The following is a 15,281-nucleotide window of genomic DNA, read 5'->3' on the forward strand; positions in this document are numbered from 1 at the left end:
CTGTTGTTCAGCATCTTAGCTGTGGAGGGCAGTGTCACTGGCCCTCATATGTGGGATCTGAACCGGGGCCCTCTGGCGTCCCAAGCCAGCTCTTAACCATTGCGCCACTACGTAGGCCCAGAAAGCTTAATCTTGAACGTGATATAAAGATATTTAGTCTAGAGAGATAATGGATAAAATTTTGATTTGAGCTATAGAATTTTTTTTAAAAAGCTATTTTTAGAATAATGCTTTCACATCCTGATGATAGAATAATCACTCCCCAACTTTGATTTCATGAACGTTTCCTCAATTACAGGAACTTGAATTTGAGAATTATTCAGCTTTAGGAGATTATGGATCACTCAAGTATATTTTTTTTATTAGTTTTAGGTGTGAAGCATATTTAAGACAAGGAGAAATATGGGAGTTGAGAGTGGAAGGTTGTAACATGGAAGGCAGAGCAGAAGTTGAGGTTTTGTTTAAAAAATAAAGAGCACTTAACCATGGTCTGAGCCATTCTGAGAGGGAATAGGGAGCTGACTTGTATGTACGACATTATACTGTGGGCAGGGGGTGAGAAATACCTATTTAGCTATATAGAGTAAGTAAAGATTCAGAGGTTTTTCCATCTCTAGCAACTAAGGTCATGAATTTCTAAGATTGTAGTGAGACGTACAGAAGACCAGGCAGGAGCCAGTTGTTCAGAATCATGAAAAATCAGGAATACTATCACTGAATGGAATCTAGACACACATTGCTCTTGGAATGCACATCTGCAACAAAGCAAAATATGTGACCAGCACCACATTGAAATCTGTGGGGGAGGGAGAGTCTGGGAAGTTTTTAGTAAGTTTTTTAAAAATTATTTGTATAGTACTTATTGCTTAGTAACTTAAACTGTATAAAATGTTCATCTTAGTTGCTATTTTTATTTAAGTAAATATAAAAATTTACTTATAATTAGGTTGATCTGTTACTTTCCCAGTTACTTATAAATGTGAAGGTAGATAAGAGTTTTGTTGTCGTGGACTAGCTATAAAATCACATTGAGTAGATCAAAACTTGTTAATAATTATCGATTTGTGGAATATTGATCCATGTTTATAGGTGGAAATATAATTTTACTCAGCCCTTTGGACTTTAAAACATTCCAAGTAGATTTGCTCATAAAATGCTTAGTATATTAACTAGATGCTATCTTGATAAATATAAATGTTAAATTGTATCAAGTAAACAATAGTTGAGCAGAGCTTTTTATATAAATATATGAGCACATATTTAAATAACATTTTAATATGGTTAAAATGCATGTGTAGTTATATATATAAATTTGCAAACTTATTCTAATATCTTAATGTATTAAAGAGTTCATGATCTTAATAGAGACTATAGAAATTATTTCTTCAGATCCTGTCAGTGTCACTAAGCTTTGTACTATACTGTACTACAGTGAAGGGAGCAGTAGCAGTGTCAGTTCAGAGAAGTTAAGTACAGATAAGAGAAGTAGTGAAGACCACAGGAAGGACAGCAAGTGTAGGATCATTTTCCATTATGGACCTTTCCAGCGAACAGCCAGGTAAAATCAAGCAATCCTTTCCTCTGCTTTTTCAATGTTTTTACCCTTCTGTATTTCTCCTTCTCACCAATATTTGTTTCCTTCTGCAGAGGTTGTTGGATGGACGTATGGGAACTAATGTCCCAAGAATGCAGGGATGAAGTAGTTTTAATTGACTCTAGTTGTCTTTTAGAAACACTAGAAACATATCTGCGAAAACACAGGTAAGTGTAAATGTCATCGCGGTGTAGTTGAGAGGTGCTTATCTGTCTGTCATCCAGACTGACCTCTTTTGTATATTATTACTCCATCCATTCCATTGATACCTGGCACTGGGTGGAGCTTAATGTTAGGGTAGGCAGTTCCCTTAATGGATGACTCAGTGGTAGCCTTCTTGTGTTGAGCCAACATCTCCTTTTTTTTGTAATTTTTACCTGTTGGTTCCAGATCAGCCTTTACAGAACCACAGAATGACACAATCAAGTAAAGTGCACTTAATCACTTTGGAAACTCTAGTACTCCTTGTTTTTGTGATAGAAGCACTTCATGCTGTCATTTTCAAAATTAAAGTTAAATTAGTAGCTTTCAGTTAGTAATAGTTTGAATTATTTCTTCTGTAACTATTTGTCAAGACCTAAAAATAGAGTTGGAATTCGTGTGCTTCGTGTACTATAAAAGTAACTTCAGATTTTTCTTTTTAGAATACTACTTTACAAAGGAATTTTCTAATTGTCATTAACATTTGGAAATACGTAGGGAGGGAGAGTGCAGTAGGAAAGGAAACTGGTAAGGGAACCATCTAGAGATGGCATTCTTGGGGGGAGTTGTATTGTTTTAATATAAATTTGTCACATGTTGGGTTTGTGGTTATGTGTTCTTTGACCTTGGGACAAATAAACACAATTACTTTGGGGACATTTCTAGAAAACATGTGAATGATAAAAGCTGGCATTAAGATTGGTATTTGTATGGCAGTGATCTAATGATTTAACTTGCATACTAAGTTTATTAGGTGTTTTTCTTATTTCAATTACAAACTTTGTTTATTTGCTTTTTTTGGTTGATAATAAGAGAGTAGAGAATGTATCAATTATTTGAAGTTTTGGAGGGGGATTATATAGATGTAATACATATATAAATAGGTCCATATATAGGTCCATTATAGATTCCTTCCTTTTTCAATATGAATTGATTCTTATATTCAGTATGAATAGGTCCATCCAAAAGATAGCATTTTTGGGTGATAAATTACTAGTTCACAGAGCTAATGTTTTGGAGTTTCCTATAATGGTTGTAGATATTTTATGTGGTTAGGGGGAAATATTTTATATTTACAAGAAGGTGGAATCTACTTTATAAATATCTTAAGGGTGGGGAGAAATACAATTAAGAGTAAGAGAGATTGCATTGACTCTCGATTCTACTAATTATAACTTTGTATATGTTACTTTTCTGTGCCACATTTTTTTTTTTAAGACAAAAATGATACTGATCTTACAGGACATATAGGATTAATTTGTTGTGGGGATTGATGATACATAGTACAGCTTACTTAGAACAGTATTCGGCACATAGTAATCACATTAGGGAATGTTTAAATGCCAGATTTGCAAGTCCTTGTTATTCTTGTTTTAGGTGCAGTTTGAGTTTTTTGAGGTATAGTCAGTTGAAAATGAATTCTAAATAATGTACCATTGTGGCACTTCTACTTTAGTTAGTGGAGTTTTCTGAGCACTTTATAATAAAAATTTGCTAACACTAGCCAGTTAAATATTATGGTAGTTCATTACTGTTTTAGCAATGAGGTCTTAGGAAGCTGTGAAATCTCTGTCTTAAAAAATTTTTTTTAGATTTATGTGCAAGGTTACTTTTGAAACAGGAAAAATCACTTTCATTCTTAACAGCTTTTCTGTATTTAAAAATTGCTGTTAACTTACGTTTATGTCACTTATGATTATATACAATCAAACATATTAAATTATTCTGAGGATTTAAAGCAGTAAAATATGGGGGAAATATTTCAAGTTTTATTATTGGTACTGTATGACATTTAACCATTCATTTACCAGAAAATATAAACTTAACTATTTATAACCTGAAAATGTGGAAATATTTGTTGTTATTTCTGTGTCCATGTCCATTTCTCTCCCCAAGGGAAAGACTTTTTAAAAAAAAGTGTTGTAAAAAAACAAACAAACCACATAATATAAATTTATTCTCATCAGTTTTTAAGTGTACATTACAGTAGTGTTAACTGTATGCAAATTGTTATGAAACAGATTGCTAGAATTTTTTCATCTTGCATGACTGAAACTATACCTATGAACAACTCCCCTTTTACCCTTGCCCCCTTCCCTGGCAACTACCCTTCTATTTTCTATTTTTATGAGTTCGATTACTTTAGATAACTTACGTAGGTGGAGTCGTGCAGTATTTGTCTTTTTTGTGATTGGCTTATTTCTATTAACGTAATGTCCTCAAGGTTTATCCATGTTGTAGTATATGACAGAATTTCCTTATTTCTTAAGACTGAATAATATTCCATTGTATGTACATACCACATTCACTTGTCAATGGACATTTAAGTTGCTTTCACATCTTGGCTATTGTGAAAAATGCTACAATGAACATGAGTGTGCATATATCTTTTTGAGATCCTGTCTTCAATTCTTTTGTATATACAACCAGAAGTGGGATTGCTCGATCATATGTTCTATTTTTAATTTTTTGAGGAAATGCCGTACTGGCAGCACCATTTTACAATCCCACCAACAGTGCAAAAGGTTTTAATTTCTCCACATCCTTGCCAACACTTCTTACTTGCTGATTTTTTTTTGGTGTCCATACTAATGGGTATGAAGTGATATTGCATGGTTTTAATTTGCAGTTCCTTGATGATTAGTGATATTGAGCATTTTTTTTCCTTTGCTTGTTAGCCTTGTTATATCTTCTTTGGAGAAATGTCTCTTCACTTCCTTTGCCCATTTTTCAATTGGATTTTTTTGTTGTTATTGAGTTGTAGGAGTTATTTATGTATTCTGGGTATTAACCCCTTATCCATTATATGGTTTGCAAATATTCCATTGGTTGTCTTTCACTGTGTTGATTGTTTCATTTGCTACACAAGTTTTTAAGTTTGATGTCTGATTTGTCTATTTATGCTTTTGTTCCCTGTGCTTTTGATGTCATGTCCAAGAAATTTATCACCTCTTCCAATGTCATGAAATTTTTTCCTCTATGATTTCTTCCAGCAGTTTTACAGTTTCATGTCTTAATGTTTAGGCCTTTAATCCATTTTGAGTTAATTTTTGTATTTCTGCTTGTACTTTTGAAGCATTAGTGAAACAATTATTTAAATTGTCAACATTATCACCTCTGTTTACCAAATGGACTTAGAGCCTCTATTTTAACATTAATTTCAAGAAACACAGTTATCTGTATTGGGGCAGAAAGATGAGTATCAAATTAATGCATCTTGGGAAATAAGGCAGGAGATAGTAGGTTGGGTAAGAGAATAAATCACTGAAGGCCTTAAGGAGTTCCACATTTATTTGTAAACAGTGAGGAAGGTTTTTAAGCTGAGAGTAAGATAATCAGATTTGTTTTAAAACATTTATTTTGGTGTAAGAGATGCATTAGAGAGCTAGGATGAGTGGAAACAGGGAAGCCAATTAAGAAGCTTTAAAAAAAATTGTCTAAGCAATTTAAAACAGAGAGAACTGAAAAGAAATTACCTGTAAGAGATGTGAGAAAGAATTGATACCAATTGGCTCCGCTCTAAACAGGGGACCTAAGAAGTTGGAATTAACTGAGGTTTCCATCCTGGGTGACTTTGTGAATGGTGATGTTCTTAACAGAGATGGAAGGGGACATAGGGAAGGAACAGTGTTGCCCTTGGTTTTGGACAGTTGAGTTTACGTGTTGCCTGTTGGACATCTTTGATGCCCCCCATTTTTCAGTATGGGTCTGGCCCTTAGGCAAGGGCTGTAGAGTCAAGAGTCAGACATGTGGGCCGAAAACATGGGAATAGATGAGCCCATTTACGGAGAAGAATTTAAATCAAAGAGATCAAAATTTTCTTGTTCTAACATAGCTGATCGTCTGAGAGAAGCACTTATTAAATATTATGAGCCTGGCTTTTTTACCAGACCAAGTTTTTCCTTGTTCCAGGAATTCGAAGATAAAGAAACCAGGCTTCCATTCTTTTTTTTCTTTCTGATTGAGTAGTGTTTGGTTTCTTAAAGAAAATTTTGTCATCCTCTACAGTTTACCTGCTCTTCTATGCTTTTGCCACATTATATACACTTAAGTTTAAACCACATCTATATGTATATGTTGTTTATGTTATGACTGTGTATTGAAAAACATGCATTTTTTGGAAGAAAAAATTTGACATTTTGGAAACTACCAATAACCTAAGAATACATGTACCACTTTCCCACTCCCTTTGTTGTCCCCTCCCACCATGCTTAGCTAGTGGTAACATAAAATGTGGTAAACATTTGAATCAAGATTTACTGGCTGAAAGTACCAAGTATTTTCAGAGGCTGAAGGAAAGGGATCCTACAAGTCATTGGTTTGTAGCCTCCGTTGTTTTATTTCTGACCTGTACAAATAGCTTTTGAAGTAGAGATATGCTAGTCCTTGGCAACTAATATTTTCTTGACATGTATTTTATGAACTAACAAGTATGTGTCTGCCTCATTCTTTTAGGCCCCTGTGCTTCTTAGTTTAAAAATCATTTGCAAATGGAGCTCTAGCTGTACTCATGTAACTCCTAAGTTTGTGTTTGCCTTACATGTGTATGTCTTTCATTGTGTATGGAGGCATTGTTTTAATGCTGTACATGGGAGGGGAGTGTCATCATCTAGCACACTGTTATATGCCTCATGAAATAATTACACAGCCATTTCTTAATTTTGAGGTTTTTCTTTTCAACAGGTTTTGCACTGATTGCAAAAATAAAGTCCTCCGAGCATACAATATCCTTATTGGTGAACTTGATTGCAGCAAAGAAAAGGGATACTGTGCTGCACTTTATGAAGGCTTGCGGTGCTGTCCACATGAACGACACATACACGTTTGCTGTGAAACAGACTTCATTGCGCATCTGTTGGGTCGTGCTGAGCCAGAGTTCGCAGGAGGGTATGAGTATGTAATTTGCTAGAATGGGCTATCTAGCGCTTTGCTTCATTTTATTACTGAAAGTTTATTTTCATCACCTTCTGCCTCAGTACCTATGATTTATGTATAAATTAAAGTGTGCTTGTAAAGATTTTGCTTTCTTTAAAATACGCATTTCTCAGTTGACCAATTAAAACAGGGAGAAGGTGTTCTGTGGTGTTTGGTTCAGACCTCTCTGCTCCTTGTTGCTTGAAGTAGGCAGGCTTTTTTTGGCTTTCATTATTATAGATTATCGTTTTCATTTGAAAATGATCAGAAGGGATTTTTCTCCCCTCCATCCATGCATTTCCATGTTTAAATTTTGTTCATAATGATGGTTTTTGCATAGGAAGTGAGGTCTTAGCAGCAGGGGGTTAAGAAATACTTTATCGAATGTAATTCATGAACTGACTATACTATTAAATTATATAAGAACCTAAAATTTTATCGCTGGTTTTGTTGTGAAGATAAAATCAGAAAAAGTTGTTTATAGAATAAACTGAACCTGAACCCATTTCCCTTTGTGTTTTGTGGACCAATTCTCAGTTGAGTGCCTACGTTCTGCTAGGCATTTAGAATACGAAGACTTCTTTTAGATCACTGAAGTTCTATGAACACTTCTACTCAAGACTGGCCCAGAGGGCTTTTGCTCCTGACTGAATCATTTTGGCATTGCCTTTCTCCATTCCCCCTCAAAAAAAAGAAACAAAAAACCAAATAGGCGTTTGTCGTAATTGGAAAGTGAAAGGAACTGTCATGCCTCAGTGAACTGAACACATATATGACTTCTCTATGCCCACAAAACCATCTCTTTAGAGCCAGTTCCTGAATTACCTTATTTTTACCAATATTAGGGCTGAGTTCATCCTGCATGTGTATTTCTTTTGTTTGTTTTTTGTTTGTTTTTTTAGATGAGCCATCCTGCCACATGTTGGCAGCTCAGCGGCAACTAAGCTCAGGCTGGGAATCGAACCGCTAGTTGCTCAGAGCTTGCACTCTTGAGCCAGCTCTTAACCAACTGAGCCACTCAGCCGGCCCTCCTGCATGTGTATTTCTTATTGGTTATAAATGTGTGCTTATATATTTATACATTAATTGAGTTTGAATGTATAACCGTTAGGTTGTTATTAGGTATGAAGATTGTGTTTAAAACCTTAACTTGCAGATATGTTATCCACCTTTTACTGTTTCAGTTAAGGTTATTAGAAATTATACGTGATCTGTTCTTTATAGGCGAAGAGAAAGGCATGCCAAGACAATAGATATAGCTCAAGAAGAAGTTCTGACCTGCTTGGGAATTCATCTTTATGAAAGACTGCATCGAATCTGGCAGAAACTACGAGCAGAAGAGCAGACGTGGCAGATGCTTTTCTACCTTGGTGTTGATGCTTTACGCAAGAGTTTTGAGGTAAGAACAGTGGGCTGCTTTGGTGCTCGAGATTTCTTAGGCTATTGAACTGAATCTTAATATAAGCCACTAAGCCACCAGTTTACCTTGCCTCAGAGGGCTGCAGCCTGCTGATACAGTGTCATGGTTTTTTGGGGGTAGGGGAGTGTTTTTGTGGGTAACTGGAATTGAGAAGAAGTAAGTGGATTTTTCTTTGTTTTTTAGTTCTGTTACTCTTCCATCCTTGGTTTTTTTAGACTTGCTCAGAGTAGAAAACTGAAGTTGATTATTTAACAAGATGCTGCTATGAAATAACGAAAAGTTAAAAGCAGCCTCAAAATAATCAGCAAAATTAGAAACCTGTAATGAGTCCCAGTTTGCCCGCTGATGTCCAGTAATGTGAAGTACATGCTGTAGAAATTCCATGATGTAAGAGCTACTTAGAAGCACACTGAAGGCTCTTTATAGTGCTGGTATTGGGTTTAGTGCTTGTGATTTAGTAACAGTTTTTTCAGTTATACCCTATAGAACATCACTTGGTTGGCTAGGGAATGTTTTGTTGTATTCCAGGGCATGATTGTACCCCTTTAACTGGTTCATCATTCCCTTTTGAAAATGGTATGAAAGCTACAAACCCTTTTTTCAGAAACCCATCATGAACTTTAAGCACTGTTCTGAGGAGTCTGAATAGATTTGTGCTAGTTCTTTCTGAACAGATAGATTTCGTACTCCTTTTCTCTCTGTATGTTTGTGTCTTCAGAAACTAGATCATCTAATGAGGTTAAAGTCTTTTCACTGTGTGAAGAAATGAATGAATATTTACTTGGCTATGTTAAAATTCTGAAATTAGAAATTAGAATATTGCTGGTTTGGAATAGGAGTTTGTATAAATCTGCCTTTCCTGTAGGGATTAGTTGTATATTCACTTCCTGAGTAGATTTGAAGACTCTGTCATCATTTAAGGTATGAAAATTTGAGATTCTGTGTGGGACTGCCTGGCAAAATTGCAGCATGAAATATCAGTTTCTGTGAGTGTGGTGGTATTTGAAGTTAACAAATGAGAATTTTCATAGAAAGTCAAGTTTTGACCAATATTCACTCTCAACTTTGTTTTTGTAATAGATGACTGTGGAAAAAGTACAAGGTATTAGCCGATTGGAACAACTTTGTGAAGAATTTTCAGAGGAGGAACGAGTAAGAGAACTCAAGCAGGAAAAGAAACGCCAAAAACGGAAGAACAGACGAAAAAATAAATGTGTATGTGATATTCCTACTCCCTTACAAACAGCAGATGAAAAGGAAGTAAGCCAAGAGAAGGTAATATTCTTGAATATTAACTCATGAACATATTGCTTTTTGCTAAATTTTGGCATTTTACTGTGCTTTTTCCAGAATGTGAGCTCCTGCAGCTTATATATTGGCTTTTTTCCTACTATAATCTGTATAAGCCAAACTTTTTAATGTCATGTGTTTGTTTTATGAAGACATCGTTAGATAGTTATCTTCTCCCGACCTTAGTATGCTATTAGATCAAAGTCCAACTATGGAAAGTGAACTCCATGGGTGGCGTAGAGCAGTTCTCAGCCTTTTGGTCTCAGGACCTCTTTGCACTCTTAAAAATTAAGGTGCCCAATGAGCTCTTGTTTATGGGATTATACTTACCAACATTTACTGTGTTAGAAATTAAAATGGAGAAATTTAAAATTATTCTTTTAAAAATGATAGTCCCATTATATGTATAGATAACATTTTTTGAAAAATAACTATTTTCAGAAGAAGAGGTGAGAAGGGTGGCATTATTTTATACTTTAGCAAATCTCTGTAATATTTGGCTTTAAAGGAATCGGGTGGATTCTAATATCTGCTTCTGCACTCAGTCTGTTTCCCTGTGTTGCTTGGTTGAAGCATATGAAGCAAGTCTCACAGAGATAGATATGGTAGGAAAAGAGAGGAGTATTTTAATAAAAACCTTTTCAGATAGTTGTGAATATTCTTCTTTGGCAGTACAACTCAACAAGTGGTAGTTCTTAAAGATTAGTTGCAATATGGAACCTGACACCTTATCAATGACCTTTTCTTACTCTGTTATATTAAAATCCATTGGTCTGTCTTGCACTTTAAATAGATGTTCTACTCATGCATGATTTTGTAACAGTTTGGTTGTTTGAAAGATACCGGTTCACTGAGTGTCTTCGCAGATACTGACATTATATAATATTAGATAATCAATTACATAAAATCCACTAATGATCTCATTAGAAATGTCTTTTTCTTTTTTTTTTTTTTAAGATTTTATTGGGGAATTGGGGGAGGGGAACAACATTGGGGAATCAGGGGAAGGGGAACAGACAAGTTGCTGTCCTTTTGTTCTTCAGTCTAGTTGTGGAGGACATCGCTTCACTGGCCCATGTTGGTATTATGATCATTGCGCTCTTCCCGGGTTAGGCAATCGGTCGCCAGCCATTGGACAGCTGCTTACGGTGGCTCACGGCAACTGCTGGCTGCTCATGCTGGCTGCCGGCCACTCAGGGTAGCTCAAGGCAACCCACTACAGCAGGACTGTGGCCTACACCGTCGCCAGTGACTCACGGCAGCCCAGCTCCAGGTCAAGCTGTTGTTCACCATCTTAGCTGTAGAGGGCGCAGCGTCACTGGCCCCCATGTGGGATCCAAACCCGTGGCATTACTGCTCAGAGCTCCCAAGCCAACTCTTAACCAACGAGCCACTCGGCCTGTCCTTAGAAAAGTCTTTAAGTATTGGGAAGCTTCAAGCTCACTGTGCTTATATATGCAGCTTTTCAAAATCCTGATTGTAGTTTGGAAGTTTGAATATTGTTGACGACAAATGCTGTCCATTGTTTTCCTTGAAGTGTTGGACTGACTTCATTTTTGAGAAAACGTCTTTTAAGTACCCAAGTCTGAATAGCCATAGTTTGTCTCTCATTCTTTCTTTAAAGTGAAATTAATATTCTAGGAAAAAAGCAGCTAGTTCAGCCTGCAACTCAAACAGTTGCACAATTATTCTTCCTTGAGACAATTATTGTACTTTGGTATGCAGCAAAAGTGCTTTAAACATACTTCCTATTTGTCACTTAGAGCATTAAAAAGACATCTACTCATGGATTGATATTTAATAAAGTTAATGTTTTTATGCTTCAAAGACATAAGTGAAATCTATATCTATCCATCCATCTATCTAGCCATCTTATCTATCATCTATCTGTCTATTTCCTGAGAGTGCTTCACAAATGAAGAATATAGTGACTGTTACTACACTTTGGTCGAAACTGCCTTGATTGGAGCTAAAGCACTGGGAACTTTTTCTACCATTTGCTTTTGTACCATCAGTGTAAGTGTCAAAGTGAAAAAGGCAAATCACATCTTAGCACTACGATGAAAATAGTTGACCTAGGGAATCCCTGGGGCCAGCAGACCACACTTAGAGAGCTGCTATCCTAGACTTACCTGATACCATTAACTCTTAACTTACTTCTAGTTGGTTCATGGTCTTGAAGTGAATTATTAATTTTTCATGAGAATATTTTTTTTATTATTAACCTTGTAATTCCTATCTAATTGGTTAATGTTAAGGAAATTAAAGTATAGCCAATATGGAGGTAAAACTTTTTAAAACCATCTCTTAATATTGATCCCTAAAGGAAACAGACTTCATAGAAAGCAGCTGCAAAGCCTGTGGCAGCACTGAAGATGGTAATAGCTGTGTAGAAGTAATTGTTACCAATGAAAATACATCCTGTACCTGTCCTAGCAGCAGCAATCTTTTGGGGTCCCCTAAAATAAAGAAAGGTAAGTAAAAAGTTTTTTTTAAAAAGTAACTCTTAAGTTATTTTGTTTTTCTTTAAATGTATGAGCTTTGAAAGATGGTATAACCTAGAATTTAGGAATTGCTTTATAGCCCTAAGAATATCATATAATTTAGTCAAAACCTTAATATTTCCTTTTTCTTTATGGTGTTTGAGTTGTTGATGTTTGATTTGTTAGTATTGGATAAAAACAAAAAACTGTAAATCCCTAATCATATTTTCATTATTTAATTTACTTTCTTTCAATAAGCCGTCAATTTTGACATTTTCCTGTGGTCCTCTCTTTGTCTTAATATATTTATTGGTATATTGTTAATTGTAACTGTCACCTACTTTATTCTCAGGCTTATCTCCACACTGTAATGGTAGTGATTGTGGATATTCATCTAGCATGGAAGGGAGTGAAACAGGTTCTCGAGAGGGTTCAGATGTTGCCTGCACTGAAGGCATTTGTAATCATGACGAACATGGTAGGTTCAGATTAAGCTTCCCAGTTATTTCTGCTGCTTGGCTGATTTAAGGACATAAATAAGAGATTATTGATTTCTGCAGGTGATGACTCCTGTGTTCATCACTGTGAAGACAAAGAGGATGATGGTGATAGTTGTGTTGAATGTTGGGCAAATTCCGAAGAGAACACCACCAAAGGAAAAAATAAAAAGAAGAAAAAGAAAAGCAAGGTGTTGAAATGTGATGAACATGTAAGTGTCATAACTTGCAATTCTTAAGCCTTTGATGTTGAGGGGAGAACAGTCTATTTTCCTTGGTATAGTTAAGTGTGCATCTTAGCTGTTAGGATTTTTTGTTGTTGTTGTTAGAATGAGTACCTTATGCAGTTACATTGATTGTTCGTGTGTGTGTGTATCTGTGTCTGTCTGTCGTGGTCATTTGACCAACAGTCCTTGAGAGTCATAAATCCAATTCATTCTTTTCATAATATTTTTAAATGTATTAGCTATATAGTCTTGAGCAGTTTGCTTGATCTTAGTTTTCACATCTGTAAAATGGAGATAAAGGTCCCTATCAGATTAGGTTCTGTGAAGATGAAATGAGATTATATTGATGGATTAGCATAGTGTCTGGTATGTAGTAAGTGTCTAGTGAATTTCAGCTGCTGCTTTTATTCAGTATTCTTTTAAAACATTTAAGACAACTGTCAGGGTATATTTTTTTCTTTAAAGAATAATTGCTGTTATTCCCTGCCTTTTTACCTGGGAAATCCTTTGCTGTGGTTTCAGATCCAAAAGCTTGGAAGCTGTATTACAGATCCAGGTAATCGAGAGACCTCAGGAAATACCGTGCACACAGTGTTTCACCGCGACAAGACCAAAGATGCACATCCTGAAAGCTGCTGCAGCTCTGAAAAGGGTGGGCAGCCACTGCCTTGGTTTGAGCACAGGAAAAATGTACCACAGTTTGCAGAACCTACAGAAACATCATTTGGTCCTGATTCTGGAAAGGGTGCCAAGAGCTTAGTTGAACTCCTTGTAAGTAAGCCATGATGTCTTATTGTCGACAACTGATTGCTCATGGGGTAGATATGGGAGGGGACAGTATTTTTGAGGGTTTAAAGTTGGGAGTGGGGGAAAGCTTTTAAGAAATTAAGGGCAGTATTTAATTATTTTTTTGGTGACTTCATTTTTGTTCTTCCACTAGTGGTTTATGCAACTGCTCTGGAGCACATTTCCTTGTCCTCCTCTGTCTGAAAGATAGAAGAGGAGACTAGTTAGGGGAGGGGGATAGAGTTAGCATTATATCCAGGAGTCTGCCTCCTTGGAGAGGAGGGTTATTGTAAGTGAACTGCCTTTTATAGTAGCAATTTATTACAGTAGCCACCCTTCCAGATCAGGAAAGAATATAGAATCTCAACTAGAGCCCACTTTCTAGGTTACTTCTTGTAGGATAAAATTATAATTGAACTTGGAAAACCTTTTATAATTGATTCCAATTTTTGATATTTGAGATGAATTTTACCTGATGCCAAGAATTGAGATTAATTTTACCTGATTCCGAGTGACCCAGTGCCGTTTGTGTGGGTCCTGGGAGAGGGGAAAGGAAGGATAGTGTCTTTTCTATAGTAATTAGGATCCTAATGGAATCAAATCCTTTAGAATACTAGTTTTTTCTTTTTTATATGGTTATAAAGTTTAATGGTGTTGCTGTGTAACTTATTTCATAAGTTAAGAAAATGTTACATTTTACTTAATTTGTAGAGATAAAAGTTTCAACATAGGACCAGCTAGAGATAAGTCTGGTTATTTAAAATTTGGTAACTAGTAACCATCTCTAATTAGTCATTTTTTTAAGGCAAGAGATATGTTGGTACTCAGCTAGGCTCACAGGTTTCTAGGACAAATTATAGATCCAGAGTTTCAAACTGAGTTGAATTAGATTTTATTCTAAGTGCTTTCTAAGACAGAATGACATGCTTATTTTGCAAGCATTCCAAGGCTTTATTGAGACTGAATTGAAACTAAAAAGTTAGATTAATTTTTAGCTGTCCTCCATCAGCATAGCATATTTCACTCTTAATTTAAGTCATAGTCTTAACTATTGCTTTAATTTGCAGGATGAGTCTGAATGTACTTCAGATGAGGAAATCTTTATCTCACAAGATGAAATACAGTCATTTATGGCTAATAACCAGTCTTTCTACAGCAATAGAGAACAATACCGACAGCATCTGAAGGAGAAATTTAATAAATACTGCCGCTTAAATGATCACAAGAGGCCCATTTGTAGTGGTTGGTTGACAACAGCTGGAGCAAATTAAATAAAATAGCTCTGTCTTTCAATGAAACACTCAAGATGACTACTGCGCCTTCTCTTTCAAAAAACTCTTAATTTAGTGACTTACGGCAAAATTTTATCTTAAATCAATGTGATTCTTCTTGTTTTGGGAGACGGTGGAGGTAACCTCATTTGTTTGTTCTTTCTTCAGGCTTGTGTCTTTAGTTGCGTGGCTGCGCAGGCCTGCCGTATGATTTAAGCCATCTCTTTTCATTAAATGTTTCTCTTCCTGTGAGACTTACTAAAGCAACTTAGTGGCAAAAAGTAATGTTGTACTTATACTTCTGTACAGAAATGACAATGAGCTGAATATATGGTTTTACAAAGTAGACATCCACTTGCGAAATGTTTGGATGTAATGTTAAAGCGCAATGTGCAAAATTTAAAATAAAGAATATTTATTAATACGCATAGTAAAATTTGGTGTACATGTTTCTACTTAATGTGTGGCAGTATTTTAATATTTGCCACTTGTGGACTTGGTACTTGGCCAGTGTTGGTGTTAGAAAGAATGAAGAGCAAATGAGGATAGAGATACAGATTGTTGAATACAAAATTCTTACGTTGATCAGAATCGACAA

The 15,281-nt window shown here is 35.7% G+C and overlaps 1 protein-coding gene across 9 annotated transcripts in view; it reads left to right on the top strand.

Moving 5' to 3' along the window:
• Positions 1-15,119, top strand: part of GGNBP2 (gametogenetin binding protein 2) — a 29,428-nt gene extending 14,309 nt beyond the window's left edge. For 5 of the 9 annotated variants that reach the window (XM_019636730.1, XM_019636728.1, XM_019636731.1 and 2 more), the window contains 10 exons: positions 1,433-1,558; positions 1,648-1,761; positions 6,479-6,688; positions 7,934-8,108; positions 9,210-9,404; positions 11,746-11,893; positions 12,255-12,380; positions 12,463-12,611; positions 13,149-13,397; positions 14,480-15,119. In XM_019636730.1, the coding sequence (XP_019492275.1) occupies positions 1,433-1,558; positions 1,648-1,761; positions 6,479-6,688; positions 7,934-8,108; positions 9,210-9,404; positions 11,746-11,893; positions 12,255-12,380; positions 12,463-12,611; positions 13,149-13,397; positions 14,480-14,683 (1,696 nt within the window). In that variant the 3' untranslated portion in view covers positions 14,684-15,119. The remainder of the gene's footprint in view (positions 1-1,432; positions 1,559-1,647; positions 1,762-6,478; positions 6,689-7,933; positions 8,109-9,209; positions 9,405-11,745; positions 11,894-12,254; positions 12,381-12,462; positions 12,612-13,148; positions 13,398-14,479) is intronic. The other 4 variants (XM_019636734.1, XM_019636733.1, XM_019636732.1 and 1 more) reach the window with 3 other exon arrangements.
• Positions 15,120-15,281: the final 162 nt, after the last annotated feature.

Source organism: Hipposideros armiger, unplaced genomic scaffold, assembly GCF_001890085.2.
Source record: "Hipposideros armiger isolate ML-2016 unplaced genomic scaffold, ASM189008v1 scaffold_29, whole genome shotgun sequence".
Lineage (NCBI taxonomy): Eukaryota > Metazoa > Chordata > Mammalia > Chiroptera > Hipposideridae > Hipposideros > Hipposideros armiger.